This window comes from Phaseolus vulgaris, chromosome 3, assembly GCF_051622355.1.
Source record: "Phaseolus vulgaris cultivar YP4 chromosome 3, ASM5162235v1, whole genome shotgun sequence".
In the NCBI taxonomy this organism is placed as follows: Eukaryota; Viridiplantae; Streptophyta; class Magnoliopsida; order Fabales; family Fabaceae; genus Phaseolus; species Phaseolus vulgaris.
The window spans coordinates 13,326,095-13,345,056 of NC_143500.1; the positions used below are offsets into that span (position 1 = coordinate 13,326,095).

Below are 18,962 nucleotides of genomic sequence, written 5' to 3' on the forward strand. Positions count from 1 at the left end.
TCTTGATACCAGTTGTAGGAACTAATTGAAGGAAATAAGAGAAGACAAAAGATTGTAGCAACTGATTGAACGTAATTGCACAAAATTGCAAAACTAATCTTATTCATTTTGATTCACTCAATCATATATATAATAATTACAACTACTGGAAGCTATAAACTAAGAATACTAACAGGCCTATAAATTGATCATTAATGCAATATAACGGTAAAATAGTTTAAGGGTAATAAAATCTGAATTAATAATAATAAAATCTGAATTAATAACCAACAATAATTTTGTCCTTCGATTAAAAAATAAACAAATCCAAAACTCCATCTAGGGTTTTCACCTACTCCTTCTTTTAATTTCTCTCACACCATACCCCAACAACCCTAAGGCACCTCCAAAACGCAATTTTCACTCGTTGAAGATTTTTTAGTAGTTGTATACAGAGTTTGGAAGCATTTGTGTTTGTGGTTGTGCGATGGAATATGTTAGTTTTCTTATGCATTTCATTCTTTGCAGCACTAATTTTTTTTTTCTATATTGTAATAATATTCAATATTATGTAATCCAAAATTTATTTTTTAACAAAATATTTTGATATGAAATTATTTTTTAAATTTGTAATTATCTTTTAGATTATGTAATCTATATTACATTTTTTTAAAAATATATTTTAAATTATATAATCTAAAATTACATGGAACTACTTTTTGAGTTTCCTTTTTTTTTATAACAATGAATTAATGAAATAAAAATGGGACATTTGAGGGGTGGGGACCCGTATACAAAAACACTTATAGTTAAGACAAACAAATATGTAGGAAAAAACTGCTATTAACACATAACTTAAACTATAAGTGTCTCCTGCCCCACAACAAACATGGCTTGCATAGGAAAGACCACTGAGCGGTGACATCAGAGGTGTAAAGGTTCCATTTCTTCCATCCACTTCATAGCACGTGACTCCCACCGAGAGGTATAGGCATAGTCAGCTTCTCAAAGGCAAGGTGTATATGCATGAATCCCTTCACTACATACCAATGCATGCTAGCAAATTCTTACCTCCGCAGTCAAATAAAATTCAGCATCCACAATGTTCCTATTTTCACACCTTAAAAGAATATAACTGCTATGAATCCAAATTACCTGTCATGGTGCATGGCATTGGGTAAACATGGATTTCCTGCTATCCTTGCAACATCAACATCCTGCCCCACCCACCTAGCATCACGTTAGCGGCAGACCATTCCAGACCATACCTACACCATCTTACAACACAATTAGAGACCCAAAACAGATAACTATGCAGCACCCTAACCCAATGCGACAACCACATCAACAAGTCCATGCCATCCCACCGATCGTCCAGAACCTTCGTCCATCCCAGCCACACCTTGGCGCACAACTGCTATTTGGCTAGAGGAACCAGCTATGGATTTGGCCTTGAACGCCACTTTCGAACAACATGGTACTGTACTAAGGGTAACTGTGCCAGTCCCATCCTCACCTGTGTATCGTTGCACTGACATTCCAACAACCTCACCAAAGATAAAAATAGTCTGCTATCATCACGATCTTCACCAGACCCTCCTACCTTTCCTATACCAGAAAACTCCTTGAAATTCCATTACTTGTAGCTCTTAATACATAACATTGGATTTAAGACCCAATCCACAAAAGAGTAGTTGAACCTGTGTACCCTATACTTCATCCATAACCACGATTTAAGCTGGGCTTGTTGGAACATCTCTTATGCATCTACAACTCCTTGCTTGAACGCAACCGAGTTCCTATGTTCCCATACACTCCGTACAATAGGAGCCCAGATACCTTTCCAAACCATATCTTGTTTGTTACTGACCTGGGTCAAGGTGAAACTTTCAAAGTGGTTTTTCAGGGGATTATGTTGGACAGATAGGATGCCGATCCATCTATAACATAAGTCCCACACCCGCACGACCACATCACATTCCAGAAATAAGTGTTGGCAAGATTCAACTTTAGATTGGCATAACACACATAATGTAGATTCCATCGTCACCCCCCTCCTACTCAGACATTCTCTAGTTGGTAGTCTATCCAGCAGGGACCTCCATGCAGTGATCAAGACAGTGGGAAAGGCCTTGGCCTTCCAAAGAAGGTCGAAAACTGCAATGCGAGTGCCATTGCCTCTCTTAGCTATGCTCGCATAAGCTGATTTCATAAAGAAACACCCCTTATCATTGATCCCCCACACCCGAATGTCTTGCTCCTGCCTTTTAACAACAGTCCTAGAGATGTGTAATGCTAGGTCCGTTTCCAACACCTCCATACAACCCCTTCCCACCCGCATACCTCTTCCACTGTCTGACCCTGATTACAGGATAAAGAGTACAGTATGGGAAATAAGGATTTGAGGTTGGTATTTCCAACCCACACATCCTCCCAGAATTTTACTCTATCACCGCGCCCTAGTCTCCATCCCATTTCTGCTTGAAACCATCCATGTCCTCCTCCCTCCAAACACACTTTATGGAGATCCTTCCACCACCATGACTACAACTTAAGTGATGAATGTGTCCCCTCACTTCCTTCTTCATATTTCGACTCCAGAATGTCCTTCCATCTTCCTTTTTCATCCGAGAGCCATGGCCAACAGAGCATAATTGAAGTCACGTATGTCTATGATACCCAACCCTCCTTCCTCTTTTGATTTACACAAGTTTTTCCAACTTACCCATAAAATCGGCTTCTTCTCCTTCCCCCAGCCCCACAGAAACCTCCTTTGAATACTAGTAATGTTCTTACAGACCGATTCTGGTGCTCTGAGAAGGGATAAGTAGTACAGGGGTACTGCAGTGAGCACCGATTTAATAACACAGATTCTGTCTGCCATTGATAAGAACCTCCCTCTCCACATGCTTAGCCTAGTTTCCAGCTTATCAATGACTGGCTCCCAGAACTTATTCCTCCTTGGATTGCCTCCCACCTCAAGCCCAAGGTATTTGAAAGGTATTGCCATCTTAGCATAATTCAAAGTCTTCATGTAACAGAGGATACTTCATGCAAGCTTTGACTTGTGGAAATTAATCTTGAGGTCCGAGGCTAGCTCAAACCCTCTGAGAATAGCCTTTAGAGTCACCACATTGCTAAAGGAATCCTTACAGAAGAATAAAGTGTCATCAGCAAACTGTAAGATACTTAACTCAACCTCTTTTCTACCAATCCTAAGACCGGATAGTAGGTTGGCCTTCACAGCTTGCCTTACCAGCCCGGTCAATCCTTCAGCTACAACTAAAAAAAGAAAGGGAGCTAGTGGGTCTCCCTGCCTCAACCCTCTCTTAGGTTTAACTTCTTCTGTCGGGCTCCCATTCACTAGCACTGAGATAAAAGTGCTTTCCAAACAGCCTTGGATCCAACTGATCTACTTCCTATGAAACCCCATCTTGTATATCGTAAAGGAACTCCCATCTAACCGAGTTATAGGCTTTTTCGAAGTCCACCTTTAGGCATAACCCACTTTTCCCGCGCCTTCTGATGTCCACAATCACTTCATTAGCCATTAGCACACTATCCAAGATCCCTCTATTCTTCAGGAAAGCCGACTGGCAATCATCAATAACCATGGGCAACACTTTCTTGATCCTTTCTGCCGACACTTTGGATATAATTTTATACAAAGCACCAACTAGGGATATAGGTTTGTATTGATCAAGATAGATAGGATTCCTTACTTTAGGGACAAGTGCAATGAATGACGCATTGCACCCCTTTGGTATATAACCTGTTTCATGAAACAAGTTCATCACTTCCATGAAGTCTTCCTTCACAAACTCCCAACCCTTCTTTAAGAAATTGAAATTAAACCCATCAGGTTCAGGACTTTTTGAGCCTTCACATTGCCACACCGCATCCCTTACTTCCTTCTCAATGAATCCCTCTACCAGACTCAGATTATCTGACATAGATAGAGACATAAATTCAACTGCATCAAGTCTAACCCGTAGATCTTTTGTTTCTGTAAACCTATTATCAAACCACCTTTTTGCTTCGGTGCGTACTGTGCCAGGCTCCTCACACCACAAGCCCCCTACCTCGACTCCCTTCACTTCGTTCCTGCTTCTTTTCCATCTCAATGATGAGTAGAAGAACTTTGTGCAGGAGTCCCCGTTCTTGAACCAACTAACTCTGGTCTTCTGGCGCATAAGAGACTCAAGCTTATTATCAATCTCCTTCAGCTGGCCTACTAAATCGATCCTTTTCAATCTTTCACTTACCATCAGGTTACCATTGCAGTATTGGCAATCCAAGTCCTCAATCTCCTATAGGATCCTCTTCTTAGTCGTCTCCATATTGTCAAAGATGTCCCTGTTCCAGACTTTTAAATCACCCTTCAACTGCTTCAGTTTCTCTTTAACCTTCATGAAACTACTCCCCTGTACTGGGTAAGCAGACCATCTATCCTTCACCATCTCCATAAAGCCTTTCTCTAACAACCAGGCATCAATAGTTCTAAATGGTTTAGGACCCCAGTCCTTATCCACAGACTTTACTACTAATGCACAGTGGTCGGAAACTTCCCTACGTTGCACATACTGTTTGCACATTGACCATATTTGCATCCAATCTTCAGATACCAAAACTCTATCAAGCCTACTCTTAGCCTACCCATTGGAATTGAACCAAGTAAAATTCTTACCAACAAAGGGGAGCTCGATCAAAAAATTGGCGTCAACGAACCGGTTGAGATCTCTTATTTCGCTTGATTAAGAATCCATTTCCCTCGTGCCTTTCCTTTCACTTAGGCTTCTTACGGCGTTGAAATCGCCACAAAAACACCAGATCAAGTCTTGAGATGCCGTTTTGATGCGTGACAGCTCCTCCCACAAAACCTTCTTTTCCCTTAATGAGCAGGCGACATAGACGTTGACCACCACACACCTGCAATTAGCTTTGACAAGCTGCCCAGATATGGCTATAAACCCCTTCCCCATAACGTGGCTATCATAGATGAAGGCATCTTTGTGCCACATGGATAACAAACTTCCTCCACCATTATCCCCTTCGTAGTGCAACCATCCAGCTTTGTTATCCCCCCAAAGCGAGTAGCACCTAACATCCGAAAACTGAATTGCTTTGGTTTCTTGCAAACACACAAAATCTGCTTCCTCTCTAGCTATAATGTGATTCAAGTACCTAGCTTTGGTACCTCCCCCAACCCTCTTATGTTCAGATTTACAATTATCATGACAAACCATCCTTATCCCCATCCTTGGCATGTTTCGCAACCTCCGTATCTCTCTCTTCCATGCACACGTATTCTTGAACAACTTCCTCTTCATCCCCATGGCAAAATAACCCTATTGTTTTTCCAATCTCCCACAAATCTACTGGTTCCGCCCCATTGCCTTGTTCACACAGCCGAGAATTACAGTTATTTATGTCCCCATCTGAAATTGAGGCAGAGATCTTACCTTCTCGGTGCTGCTTAGACGATGCAGAACGAGCTTGTTTCTCGCAAAGTCTTACGAACCGCCTCCTTTGGGGTAAAGTTGAATCCCCCAATTCAGTAAGCACTTTCTCCTTGCGCTGACGGGGAGGAGATGTACACGGACCTGTGATTCGCACCATGTGACCTCCTGGGTGGTTTCCCCCTTCAACATCTTCACCTTCGCTGTAACTATGGAGCTCGTCTTTTTCCATTAACCCGAATTCCTCCTTCTTATCAGTCACCGCACCTTTCAGTGACCGTGTATCTCCCCCCCAATTCTCTTCGGTGTGAGAACTACACTCTTTTCTGCAGTTATTCACCTCCGTTCGTGCCCCCTGCATCCCACAAACGTAAACTTCACTTCCTTCCTCTCTCCCACAGATCTCCCTAGCGGGCCTTGGCCCATCATCATGGTCACTAGCATGTGTTTGGTCCCACCCCACCCCGGTTTGGGCCTCCAACATTCCTTCTTGGCCCAGACCATTACGGTTGCTCGAAGAAAAAGAGGAGTATTCGATATCTACTACCACTTTGGCCAGCTCAGCATGTACAAGACTACGACTATAGGCAGCGGCGCACGCAATAGTAGAGAGAAAACCTAATTCAACACCTTCCATAGGCATCCTACTCTCACATACTTCTTTCGTGAAAGAGAAGCAACTTTTCCCCTAATCATCTCTGATTCCTGTACTTAATTCCTTAAAAGCCAGCTCTTTTGAATATGTTCCCGGTTTACCCCTTGCCTTTACCTACCCTTCGGCCTCCTCTTGTTTTGAACGGGAGCACTCCCCTTCCCATTGTCGGAACTCCTCCTCGCCGCTTTTGATCGATAAAGATGATTCTTCAACATAGGTCTCCGAAGACGATACGCTATTCGATGATTCAAAGTTATTGCACTTACAGAATCCTCCACCATTTGTTGATAGCTCCTCCTCCATGACAATGTTGCATGTTCCCATTGAACCTCATACTTTTCACCCACCTAAAACTGCGGCTTAGAGGTGTGCGCACCTGTAGTCTAGCAAACTCTAAGTTCTCCCAAGATAACGTAGCTTCGTCAACAGACACCAGCGTTGCCTCTTTTTCCACCACCTTCGCAAAGCCGTCCATGTTCCATAAGGATAGAGGCAGCCCGTAACACCTCACCCACACACATTTATGGTCCACTACAAAAGCTGGCGTCCAAAACTTAACACTAACAAAAACACTATCGAACCATTGCTTGTTATCCGAAAAAAGAGCTTCCATATCCTCCCCTTCTTCTGGGGTCAACAGGGCAAAGTTGCCCCCCAAATACCTTACTTGTATCATGTTCAAGCCCCCTTTCAGGAACTCCTCCCCCACCTGATCGAAGCTTATGTCTTCCTTAAACTGGCCAATACCACTTCTTTCCATCCATGGTAGCGACTGTTGTAGGGTTTTGACCGTTGGTTCCTTCCAGCTCGCTTGACTTACACCTTTGACCACTTCGACAAAGGACTTGCTTCCTTGCTTCTCCACCCATACCTCATTTCCATTCTTTTTTCGGGAAGTCCCATTTTCCTTATGATGCTCCTTCCCTGCCCCCCTATGCCTCCCCACTTCTATGTTCCTCAAATCCCTTCTCCCATTCCTTTCATATTCCGCCTGAGTCCTACGATATTTCAGGATATTGACGTATAGCTTCCTGTTTCCAACAATTAGTTGATCTAGCTCACTCTCCAACCACCTCACATTTTTCACGTCAAAAAATCTCACAAAACCAAACCTTCTCCCCCATTTATTTAACCTTCGAGATACAAACACTTCTTTCACTCTGACACATCTTTGAAAGACTTTGAACATATCCGTTTCACTGTAGTCGTTTGGAAAATTGGAGAAAAAGAACGTTGTGAAATCCTGTGATGAACCATGGTCTCCATGCCATTTACTGGAGTTTACTCCGCCACTAGCTCTCCCTTCCGTGAACATCTTTTTCGTTGACTACGTTCTCACTTCTGTTGATCAACAATCTTCACCTTGATTCCAAAGAGTAAGTTTTTTGGATATTGCAGGGTTGAATCTGAGGTTATTTTTCAAACGAAGCAACATAGAACACTCGTTGCCAAGCCTTTCAGAATTATATTATATTTTGTAACTCATTTTCTTGTTCAGTAGTAAGAAATTATAGTTATGCAGTTATATAGAAGATATAAACCATGAGCTTTAGGAAAAGAGTTTATATAACAGTGAAAGGAAAATTTTCTTTTAATTCCTATTCATAAACTTTCTAAAGTGATTACATATATCAAATGCCTTTATGATGTGTTTGGATGAGAAAGTTTTCAACACTAAATACTTTGTATGAAGAATTTAAAATACTTCATTGATATTGATAATAATTCAGTTCGACATTTAAGAGGAGTAATGCTCGAAAATAATGGATACTTTGAAAGGACAACTTCTATTTTATCAAATTTTTCATTTGAGCTTATAACAAACAAGAACAATTCTTCCACTAAAAAGCAATCATAATCATATCGGAAAGAAAAGAATGGAGCAATCAGAAGAATGAAATTGCTTTTTTAGTGTATTAAGAAAAGATTCTGCTCATGTTCCAGAATAGGACCGCCACCTTCATGAAGTGCTGAAAAAATAAGCCAATTTTTCTGAGACAGATTGTAGGCCTATGTCCAATGATTCTTCTCCTCCTTCATAATCATCATCTCCTTCAAGGATTAAATGAACCCCACATTTTTTTAACTCCAATCCCGTATCAAAAGGTGGACTTCTCTTGCTCACACAAAATGTATCAGCATCTTTTAAAAAGAATACCAGCTGATGGTAATCATGGAACCTACACAAGTGTATGTGTTCTTCATCTGTCTTAGGCACCCCACAGATGTTTAACACTGTACTAAAGAGAGTTCTGCCCCCTTTCAGAACATTTGCTTGAACATCAATCAAGCCAGGCATATCATCTCTCTTCATGTTAGGTATATCAATGTTATGGTTGATTGAAATGATAACACCAACAAGTACACCCTTTAGCTCAAGATTTTTGCTTTTGGAAAAGCTGACAGTTTGTCCAGAAAACCATTCAGGTAATTTTCTTCCTGGCATGCTTAAGTTCTGTAAATTCCTCAGTGCAACCTGTCACATAAATACTTCGTTGTTCAGAAGCTATAAGAAGGCAACAGGAAATTAATTAGTCCTGATTTTTCTCAATTTATGTATCGTATTATTTTGAAATTAGTCCATGTATGTATTCTATTCCTTTGACTAATTTACTTTGGTTCTTCATTCTAATTTTTGGTTTCAGTTTGATCCTTAAATTCTAAAAATTTCAGTTAGATCTCCTAACTTTTATCAGACCCGTTTGATTTTTTCCTCAGTTTTTTTATTACAGTAATTTTAGTTGACATGACAAATATCTATTTAATGTGACATCTCTTACAATTTGTTAGATAATATTAAATTGACCAACTCACTATGATAACTAATGAAATAACTAACTTGGTCTAATAAAAACACCTTTAAAGGAATAAAATGAAACTTTTAAAATTTAAGAAAAAAAAGTATATTTTAATATCATATTTTTAAGCTTCAAATTTTTTTAAACATATATTTATCCATTGATACAAGGTTGATGAATAGAAAAGGGATGAACAACCTTCGAAAGTCTCGTGCGTATTTGTGAGGAGCATGCAATGCAACCACTCAGGTACAACCTTCTCAATGACTTCAAGCTTTCAAGACCAGGAATATCCCCCAATTTTGCACAGTTTGTGAGATTCAACTCCTGCAGGCTCGTTAAATTTGACATGTCATGGATAGTCTCTAATGAAGAACAGTTTTGAACATTCAGCGTAATCAAGCTTGAAGGAAGTGAGGGGAGAGAGCTGAGTGCAGTTTGGCAGTGAAAGGACCTTGAGAATACAAAGGCCCTTCAAACTGGAAGGCAAGCTGTGAAAATCATTCATGCCTAATGTTAAAGTCTCCAATAGTGATAACTTCTCAAATTCATCTGGAATTTTCCCAGATATTTTCCATGCTCGGGCATCAAGCTCAGTTAGCAAGGTCAGATTGCAGAAGGAAGATGTTAGTACAAAAGGGCTATGGTTCTCTTCAGGTTCTGCAAGGAAGCTACTTTCAGGTTTCTTTCCCATTCTCAATGTTCTCAAGCTTGACAGCATCCCAAAGCTTTCAGGTAGGCTTGACACAGCTGTTTCCTCCATGAAAAAGTGATATAGAGATTTCAAATCTCCTATAGAAGCTGGAAGCTTTCTGAGCATTCTGCATTCATTCAATCTTAAGTTGACAAGATTTTCTAGCCGTCCAATGGATTCTGGCAATTCCTTGATATTTCCATTGACCATGTTCAATGTAGTAAGAGATGCTAGGTCGCCAATAGATTCTGGTAAATATTCAAGATTTTTACAATTCATCAACTCAAGTATCCTCAGTAGCTTCATCTCTATAATCTCATCTGGCAAATTTGTGACGGCTGTTCCATCTAACTGAAGCTCAACAACTGAGGCCAAACTTTTAATTGAATTTGGCAATTGAGTGAGAAGTTTACAGTCTCTAACAGATAATTTCCTCAGGTAAGATAAAGAACCAACGGTATCAGGGAGTTCTTTAATTTTAGTTCTACCAAGCAGAAGTTCTGTCAATGACATGAGATTCTCTATAGAATCAGGAATTACAGTGATTTCACATCCCACCAAATTGAGTGTCCCGAGGTTGTTTAATGATCCGACAGAGTCAGGTAATTCTTCTAACCCAGACTGATATAGAGATAATTCTTGCAAAGAACATAGGTGTCCTAGAGAACAAGGTAGCCTTCTCAAATATCGGCAACCTCTTAAAACAAGCCGCTCAAGTTTCGTGAGGCGAAAAATGGACTGGGGCAACTCTGCTATAGCAGTGTCATTAGCATGAAGTGCTTTCAAGGATTTCAGGATTCCAATGTTTTCTGGCAATGCTTTTAACTTGGTGCAGCCAGAAAGAACAAGACTCTCCAGTTGTTTTAGCCCTGAGACATCAATGGGAAGGTTGACAAGGCTTGAACAACGCGTTAAACTTAAACTACGCAAGGTACTCAAACAGCCAATTGATTTATGAATATTAGTTAGATTAATGCAGTTCTCCAGATCAATCTTCTCTAGAATTCGACACCCAGATAAATCAGGTATAGCAGTGAGTTTGATGCAGTTGGAGAGGTTCAAGACCATTAGCTTCTGTGGCACCTGCTAAACGTTGTCATGTTACACCAAGTGATATATATATATATATATATATATATACATATATATATATATATACATATATATATAGTGAAGCAAAAGAAAGGGAAAGACATCCAACAAGAGTTTCAAAATAATTTTTTGATGTATGTATAATAACCAAATTAGATAAATACTACATGAACACTTCAATTTTTGTCAAGGGTTCATTATAAGAATCTTTAAAATTAAATTTTGAAAGTAATGTTTCATTAAGTGGTTTCACATGTGTCAACTCTCTTATTATAAAGGGTTACAAGATTGGTGTTAGGAAAATAAGTGTCAAGAACCTAATAGTATTAAAGTAATAGGGTAAATTTTATTTTGAACGCATAAAGTTATATTTATATAGACAAATAAACATATAAGATCATTACATAAATATAAATATAAATATAAATATAAATATAAATATAAATATAAATATAAATATAAATATAAATATAAATATAAATATAAATATAAATATAAATATAAATATGTAATAATATCTCATAATATCTATCTAATAATATCTCATAATATCTAACACATTCTATCAAATTATATCTGTATTCATACTACATAAGATAGCTGAAGCATACCTTGTTGTAACAACCATTCCATCCCCACAAGGTTTTCATTTTCTTGCTGTTTTTGAGATCAAGGACAGCCAGCTCTCGTGGCCAAGATTTCAAAGGCATGCGTTCTAAAGGGCATCCTTGCCATTGTAGCCACTTCAGTTCAGATGGAAGAAACTTGCCTTGTAATTTCAGATTGTTGATCTGAAGCTGTCTCAGATTAACCATTGGTTCAAAGGATTTGGTGTGAAGTATAAACTCTTTGTTTTCCTCTGTTTGAGGTTTAAGATGATTCTTAAGGCATTGTTTGATGTAGCCTGATATATTTCTTAAACTCGATGACTGAGGGGGACGAATGCTTCTTTTATCTCTTTGATTCCTAAAGTCATCAATCCACAACATCTGAATGATTTTAAACTTATCTCTTTGGTTGAATGTTTGTACAAAATTGTCTAAAATCTTGTCTCTGAGGCTGAAGAAAGTTCTGCACAAAGTTATAGATGATAGACAGTTGACGTTCTTGGATGATAGACAATGGATAGTGTTTTAGTGGCAGTCAAGGTCTTAGAAGAAATGAAGAGGAGAAAGAGCAGTTGTGTCTTCCTCAAGGTTGATTACGAAAAGGCATATGACTTTATTGTCTGGGATTTTATTTACTACATGCTGGAAAGGTTATGCTTTTGCGGGAAATGGATTGGATGGTTAAGAGCATGTCTAGAGTCTTCATTGGTGTCTATGTTAATAAATGGGAGTCCTACTCAAGAATTCAAACCAAGGAAGGGGTTGAGACAAGGAGATCCCTTAACACCATTTCTTTTCCTCATAGTGGCAGAAGGTTTAGCTGGAGTGGTAAGGAAGGCAGTTGAGAAAGATTGTTTAGAAACTATGGAGATTGTAGGCAGGTTCGTAAAGGTAAATATGCTTCAGTATGCGGATGACACGTTGTTTTTTTGTAAAGTGAAAGCGTAAAGTGTGTTCGTCATCAAGGTTATTTTAAATTGTTTTGAGTTAGCATAAGGTTTAAAGGTGAATTTTCAGAAAAGTAGTGTCGGAGGGTTGGGGTGCAACTTTCTTTTGTTGCAACAGTTCGCGACTATCTTGAATTGCGAGGTGACGAAGACTCTGTTTAAGTATCTGGGTATGCCTGTAGAGGAATGTCATAAAAGTAGCAAGTTCTGGGAAGGAGTGGTGGACAGGGTGAGAACAGATTAGGCAGATGGAAAGGCAAGTTCATCTCCATGGCATGAAGACTGTGCTTAATTAAATCTGTGTTATCTACCCTTCCTCTATTTTATTTATCTTTGTATAAAATGTCAGTTATGGTGGCGAAGGAAATAGTGAAGATTCAGAGGGACTTTTTGTGGGGTTGGAGCTCGGGTGGCAGAAAAATAGCATGGGCTTCGTGGAAAAGGGTATGTAAGTCAAAGGAAGGGGGATGATTAGGAATGTTGGAGATAAGACGGTTTAATATCGCTTTGTTGGGTAAGTGGATCTGAAGTTTAGGCCATGATAAGAAGGGCTTGTGGAAAGAAGTGTTGGAATCTAAGTATGGAGGATGGAGGGATCTTCGGTCTCAAAGGTATAGTAGATCGGAATCTCTGTGGTGAAGGGACTTGAAGAAAGTTTGGTCGCTCGAGGGATGGAAAGGTAAGTGTGAGGATAATTTTATTTGGGAGGTTGGGAACGGGATGGATATAAGGTTTTGGGAGGACATTGGTGGGCAATAGGACTCTCAAGGACAAATTTTCGAGGCTTTTTTCCATATGTTTTGATAAGGAAGCCTCTCTTCGGCAAGGAGACGAGAGGTCAAAAAATCTAGAATGGTCTTGGAAGATTGAATGATGAAGGAACTTGTTGGAATGGGAAAGGAATCAGGAACAACAATTGTTGTAGCTTTTGGGAGAGAAGAGGGTTAATGCAGATAAGGAGGAGGAATGGGTTTGGAGACATGGCGAGACATCAGTGTTCATAGTCAAATCTGCATACAAAATTCTTCAACAAGATGAAGCTCTAGGGGTAGAAGGGGATTTTTTGTGGGTTTTTAGAGGATAAACACTCAACCATCATCTCAGGTTATAGCATGAAGGGTGCTGGAAGACAAGATAGCATCTAAAGCGAATTTGGTAAGAAAGGGGATTCGCTTGGTGAGTAATATTTGTAGAATGTGTAGGGAGGAAGAGAAAACTACGTCTCATTTTTTTTTGGCACGTGTAGAGTTATCTGGCTTGTGTGCTCTTGAAGGATTTCCATCTGATTATGCACAAGAAGTTTCAATTATGAAAAGTCAAAAGCATATGTCATCCATTGCTGAAATTGAAGTTCTTTGTTACGGTCATGAAACATGTCTTTATTGTTAGAATATATGGCCTTAAACAAGAGGGGGTGGATTGTTTATAAGAGATTTTCACAATCTTTGAAGGTATAATGAAATTCAATGTTGAATTACAAAAAAAAGAATCAAGGAAACAAAGACCCAAAACTGTTTTAAGATGATATCAGAAAAACAATCGGTTGTTTATACCAGTTAGAACTTAAACAACTTAAAAACAGAATTTAAAGAGTTAAGGGTAAGAGATAAGCACACAAGCAATTTATACTGGTTCACTCTTACATCAAGAGCTACATCCAGTCCCCAGAAACCAATGGGTAATCCACTATGCAATCAAAACTAGATTACAAACACCACACACCAAAGTAGTGACCTTGAACCCCTCAAGAAACACACTACCTTTGGCAAAACACACCAAGAGTATTGATCTTGAACACCTCAAGAACACACAACACTCCTTGGCAACACCAATACAGAAATACAGTAATCAAGGAAGAAGGGAATAGAATACACCTGGGTATTACAAAGCTTAAAGTTCAAGAATACAACCCAATCCTATTCCACACACTTAAGAATGATCTCAAGCTCTTTCAAATCTTGGAAAAACTGTTTTGATAAACTTTTTCTCTTACTCCAAGATTAGGAGCGTAAAACCACCTTTATATAGACCAACCAAGTGGTCAAAAGCATTTAATAAAGGAGCCAAGTTAGTTAGGATAATTTTAAACATATTAAAACCGCTTAACAGAATTCTGTTAAGGTTTTCAGAAAAACAATCGATTGTTTTGTCGAAACAATCGGTTGAATTGACTTGACAGCAAAGTCAAGCTTTTCAAAAAACTACTAAGGTAAACCAACCTGTTGAAATTTCAAAAGCTTTTTATAAAACCCATCTTTTCAAAAGGTTAAAGATTCAAATGAACTTGGATCATCTTAAGGAGTGAATTAAAAAGTTTCAAACAACTAGACAACACACACACCCAACAACAAGGTCTTCATGCTTTCCTCTTGGATTTGGAAACATCAAAACATCTTGTTCAACATTTAACAATATGTTAAAGAGACACAAAGTTTGGTATCTCCTTCATTGAATATATTCAAACCTCATGATGGAGTAATTGTGGTGGATCATATAGTTAGAGATGACAAAATATAGGATATGTGCGGGTTTAACTATCTCATTCCTATCCTTAAAGTAAAAATTCATCATCATCCATGTCTTTAAAGTAAAAATTCATTCTTGTCCATATTCCCATATTTAGCAGGAATAATTTTTTTATCTCAACCTCGTCCCCATCAAGGAATGGATATACCCGTACTCAGCTTCTGTACACACACCTACCTCTAAACATGTTCCCTTATTGTTCCAAATATTAATTAAATAATTATTTTATAAAAATATAAATTATAACAAAGGAAACATGATAAAGTACTCAATGTCAAAATGTCAAATATTAAGAAAGACATTATAGTTGTATATATATCAAATGGAAGTATCAAATAAAAATTAGATAAAGGTCAAATAATTATAAAAAAGGATAAAAAATATCAAATGTATGACTTATAAATAAGTTACAAAACTAAGGATCAAAGAGAAAATAATATAAGTTTTTCGGGTTACCTAATAAATTAAAAGTATTTTTGAAATTTAAAATGGGGATGTGTATGAGGATGAAGATGGATATTGGGATGGGTATGGACGTGGACAGGGTGGGTATGTACATACCCATCCCCGATCATGTACCCAATTTGAAAATCGGATATTACTCTTACCCGTACTCAGTCAATGCAAGGATTTTCTATCAAAATTGGGATGAGTTCAGACAATACCTACGGAGACGTGTTCATTTGTTATTCCTACTCATAGTGGAGTTACTTCTTGTGATGTAGTTCTTGTAGATATCGTGACGGTGGTAAATTTTTCAATTTTCAATTAAATCTATCTCAAATTTGGTCACACAACCAATGTTTGTCCTTTTAGATATAATGTTTCTTATCAATCACATGAGTCTTTCTACTTCATTGATCTTGCGACATGACAATAGAATCCTTATTTTGTTGGATCCTATAAAACCTCAAATACTTAGGTTAATCCTGATAAGAGGTCTAGAAATAATATTCAGCCAAGTGTAATGTTAACAAAGGCCAACTTTCAAGTTACTAGAAAAGCTTCTTGGATACCAGAATATTTTGGTGCAAGTTTTTATTTAACTAGTAAACCTTAAAATATCCAACAACATAATCATTTTGATGGTCCTAATCAAATTTTCATAAATAATGGTGAAGGTTTAAGTATTTGTGGTGTTGGTTCTTTTTTTTTTTGTCACTCGTTATTCACATATCATTTTTCAACAAAACAATTTGTTACATGTTCCTTTTATTACTAAAAACTTGTTATGTATTAGTCAATTTGTTGAAGATAATTATATTTTCCATGAATTTCATTATGATAAGTGTCTTGTCAAATCTCATGGGATGAATAAAGTTCTTCGAAAAATTATTGATGTTGATAAACTTTGTTCCTTTAATAATCTCAAACTTCAAGATCATTCCTCTTTGTTGCAGTCATTATCTCTAAACTCCTTAGTTGTTCAACCACAAATAACTCTTAGTTTAGTGGTGTTGGAGCTTATATAAATAAAGTAAATATTATTGATTTATCTTTTGTACATACATCATCTAACAATATCAATTTGTGGCAACTTAGTCATCCAAACAATCATGTAATGCAAATTGTTATGACTCATTGTAAAATTTCTCCATCCCATAAAATTGAATCTTAATTTTGCTCATCTTGTTGTATTGACAAATCACATAAATTGTCTTCTTATATCTTTAAATTTATTTATTCTACCTTAGAATTAATTTTCACTGATCTTTGGGGACCTTCTCACCTTATCTCTCGTGTAGGATATAAATATTATGTGTCCTTCATTGATGCCTATTCAAGGTTCCCTTGGATTTCCAAAATAAAGCCTAAAGTTGAAACATCGTCTGTTTTTCAAACCTTCAAGTCAATGGTTGATTTACTACTTAATTCAAAAATTAAAATATTCACTCTGATTGGGGTGGGTAATATCAACCTTTTACTAATTTTTTAGCCCATCATGGTTTTAATCATAGGCCTGTATGTCCTCATACACATCATCAAAATGATGTTGTAGAAAGGAAATATAGACACATAGTTGAATTGCATTTTACTTTATCGCATCATGCTTATCTTCCTTTAATTTTGGAACTATGCATTTATATCTCATAAATAGGTTACCTACAACTTCTCTAAACTTTGGCACTCATTATTCTATTCCTTTTAATAAAGACCCATGTTTTTTTTACTTTCTCAAATTCTTTGGTTGTGTTTGCTTTCCTTTATTACAATTTTATCATTCTCACCAACTTAACTTTATATTCGATGAGTGTTTGTACTTAGGATATTCTCAATTACACAAGGGTTATAAGTGTCTATCATCAAGTGGTAGAGTATATATTTCCAAAGATGTTTTGTTTAATGAACATATGTTTCCTTATGTTGATATTTCTCCTAATACACCAATTTCTATCAAAGATCTAGATATGTATTTAGAATTAAGTCTCACTCTTACACCACGTCACTTCAACTTCTTCACTAATTACTTTTGTTACACCTGAGTTTAGTACTATTCTATTTAACACCTGTAATCCATTATCTTTTGAGTTTTTCTTTCTTCCTAATACAAATCATCCACAATCTTTTGAGTATATTATTCCCAATAATGATCCTGTAATGAACACACATCCTATGCAAACTAGATATAAATATGGTATTTTTCGATCCATAATTCATCTCTTGTTATTTCTTTCACATTCTGAACCTACAAGTGCCAAGCAAGAACTTAAGGATGTTAGTTGGTTGTAATGCAACAAGAATATAATGCACTTATGCATCAAAATACATGGGACTTAGTATCTCTATCTCCTCAAACACAAGTAGTTGATTGTAAGTGGGTGTTTAAAGTCAAGAAAAATGCATATGGCTCTATAAACAATTATAAAGCAAGATTGGTAGCTAAGGAGTTTCATCAAGTACTTGCCTTTGATTTTCATGAAACCCTTTTTCCAATAGTTAAACCTATTACTATTAGAATTTTTCTTCCACTTGCTATCTCACACAAATGTAAATTGTTTCAGCTTGATTTCAATAATGCCTTTTTAAATGGTTTCCTTAAAGAAATATTTTATATGACACAACCTCCTGGATTTGAAGTGAGTGACAAATCTCTTGTTTGTAAATTGAAGAAAGCTCTCTATGATCTAAAATAGGCACCATAGTAATGGTTTGACATATTAAACTATCATTCGCTAGTTTGGATTTGCCAATAGTAAATGTGACTCTTCTCTTTTTCTTTATAGGAAACAATCTCGAGTTATATATTTTTTGGTATATGTTGATGATATAATAATCACTAGTAGCTTTTTCACTTTGATTTAACATATTACAACCAAACTTCATGCAACTTCGTTAAACAACTTGTTCATCTTGATTATTTTCTTGGTATTGAAAAATATTTGCCCAATAAGTCTATTATTATGAATGAAAGCAATATATTAGAGATTTTATTCACAAAACACGTGGGAGAATCTCATTCTATTTCTTCTCCTATGGTTCATATTTGCAAGTTATCCAAGTTTGGGGTTGATCTACTTTCAAATCCCACCTTATATTGCTCAATGCTAGGTGCGCTACAATATCTTGTTAGAATTAAAGGCTTTAAACAAGAGGGGTGAATTGTTTAATGAAAGATTTTCGAAATTACTGGACAAGAGTGAAGATTAAGGATGAAGCACAAAAGAAGTAATCAGATCAGCCAAAAAAACAAAATTGTTTTAAATTGATTCCAATGCGAATTAACCGATTGTTTTTATCAGCAGTTTGTAAAAACACAAATCAAATAGTTTTAAGGAGTGAGAGATAGAGAGATTCACGCACAATGTTTGATGTGATTCCACTAGCACAATTAGAATGATTCTTGACATTCTTAGGAATCATCTTGAGTTGGTTAAGAGCTAGGCACTTTATCATAGAAATGGATCAAGGTTCTATGAACAAGAACTCACCAAAACTAGTGCCAAAACACAAACTCATATAGAAGTTCCAATTATTGTCAAATTGAACCAACAAAAAGAGGTAAAAACCAAAGGCACCGAATAGAATTGAATGAAAACAACTTTGAACCGAACAAAATGAAATTAAAGCCAAGAAAACTGAATAGGAAAGCTGGAAACAGAAATGTACCGAACCAAACACAAAGAAGAATAAGAACAGCTGCTGGAAAACTTAAAGCCGAACCAAAATATCTCAAGAACACCAACTCAAAACATGAACAACAAAA

The 18,962-nt window shown here is 37.1% G+C and overlaps 1 protein-coding gene and 1 pseudogene across 2 annotated transcripts; both read right to left on the bottom strand.

The window, feature by feature from the left end:
* Positions 1-6,355: 6,355 nt before the first annotated feature.
* On the bottom strand, positions 6,356-7,408 carry LOC137839107 (uncharacterized). Its single transcript, XM_068648237.1, has one exon. The coding sequence runs from the start codon at positions 7,406-7,408 to the stop codon at positions 6,356-6,358; it is 1,053 nt and encodes a 350-aa protein (XP_068504338.1).
* Positions 7,409-8,001: 593 nt separating this feature from the next.
* LOC137806640 (uncharacterized) lies at positions 8,002-11,492 on the bottom strand (annotated as a pseudogene). The gene is made up of 3 exons (XR_016519415.1): positions 11,289-11,492; positions 9,090-10,668; positions 8,002-8,569 (listed from the first exon to the last, which is right to left on the bottom strand). The product of XR_016519415.1 is annotated as an uncharacterized LOC137806640 (transcript).
* Between the last annotated feature and the right edge of the window lie 7,470 nt (positions 11,493-18,962).

What these genes read in the sequence shown, in the direction of transcription:
- LOC137839107 (XM_068648237.1), bottom strand. Translation starts at nt 7,408, where the DNA reads ATGTTCACGGAAGGGAGAGCTAGTGGCGGAGTAAACTCCAGTAAATGG.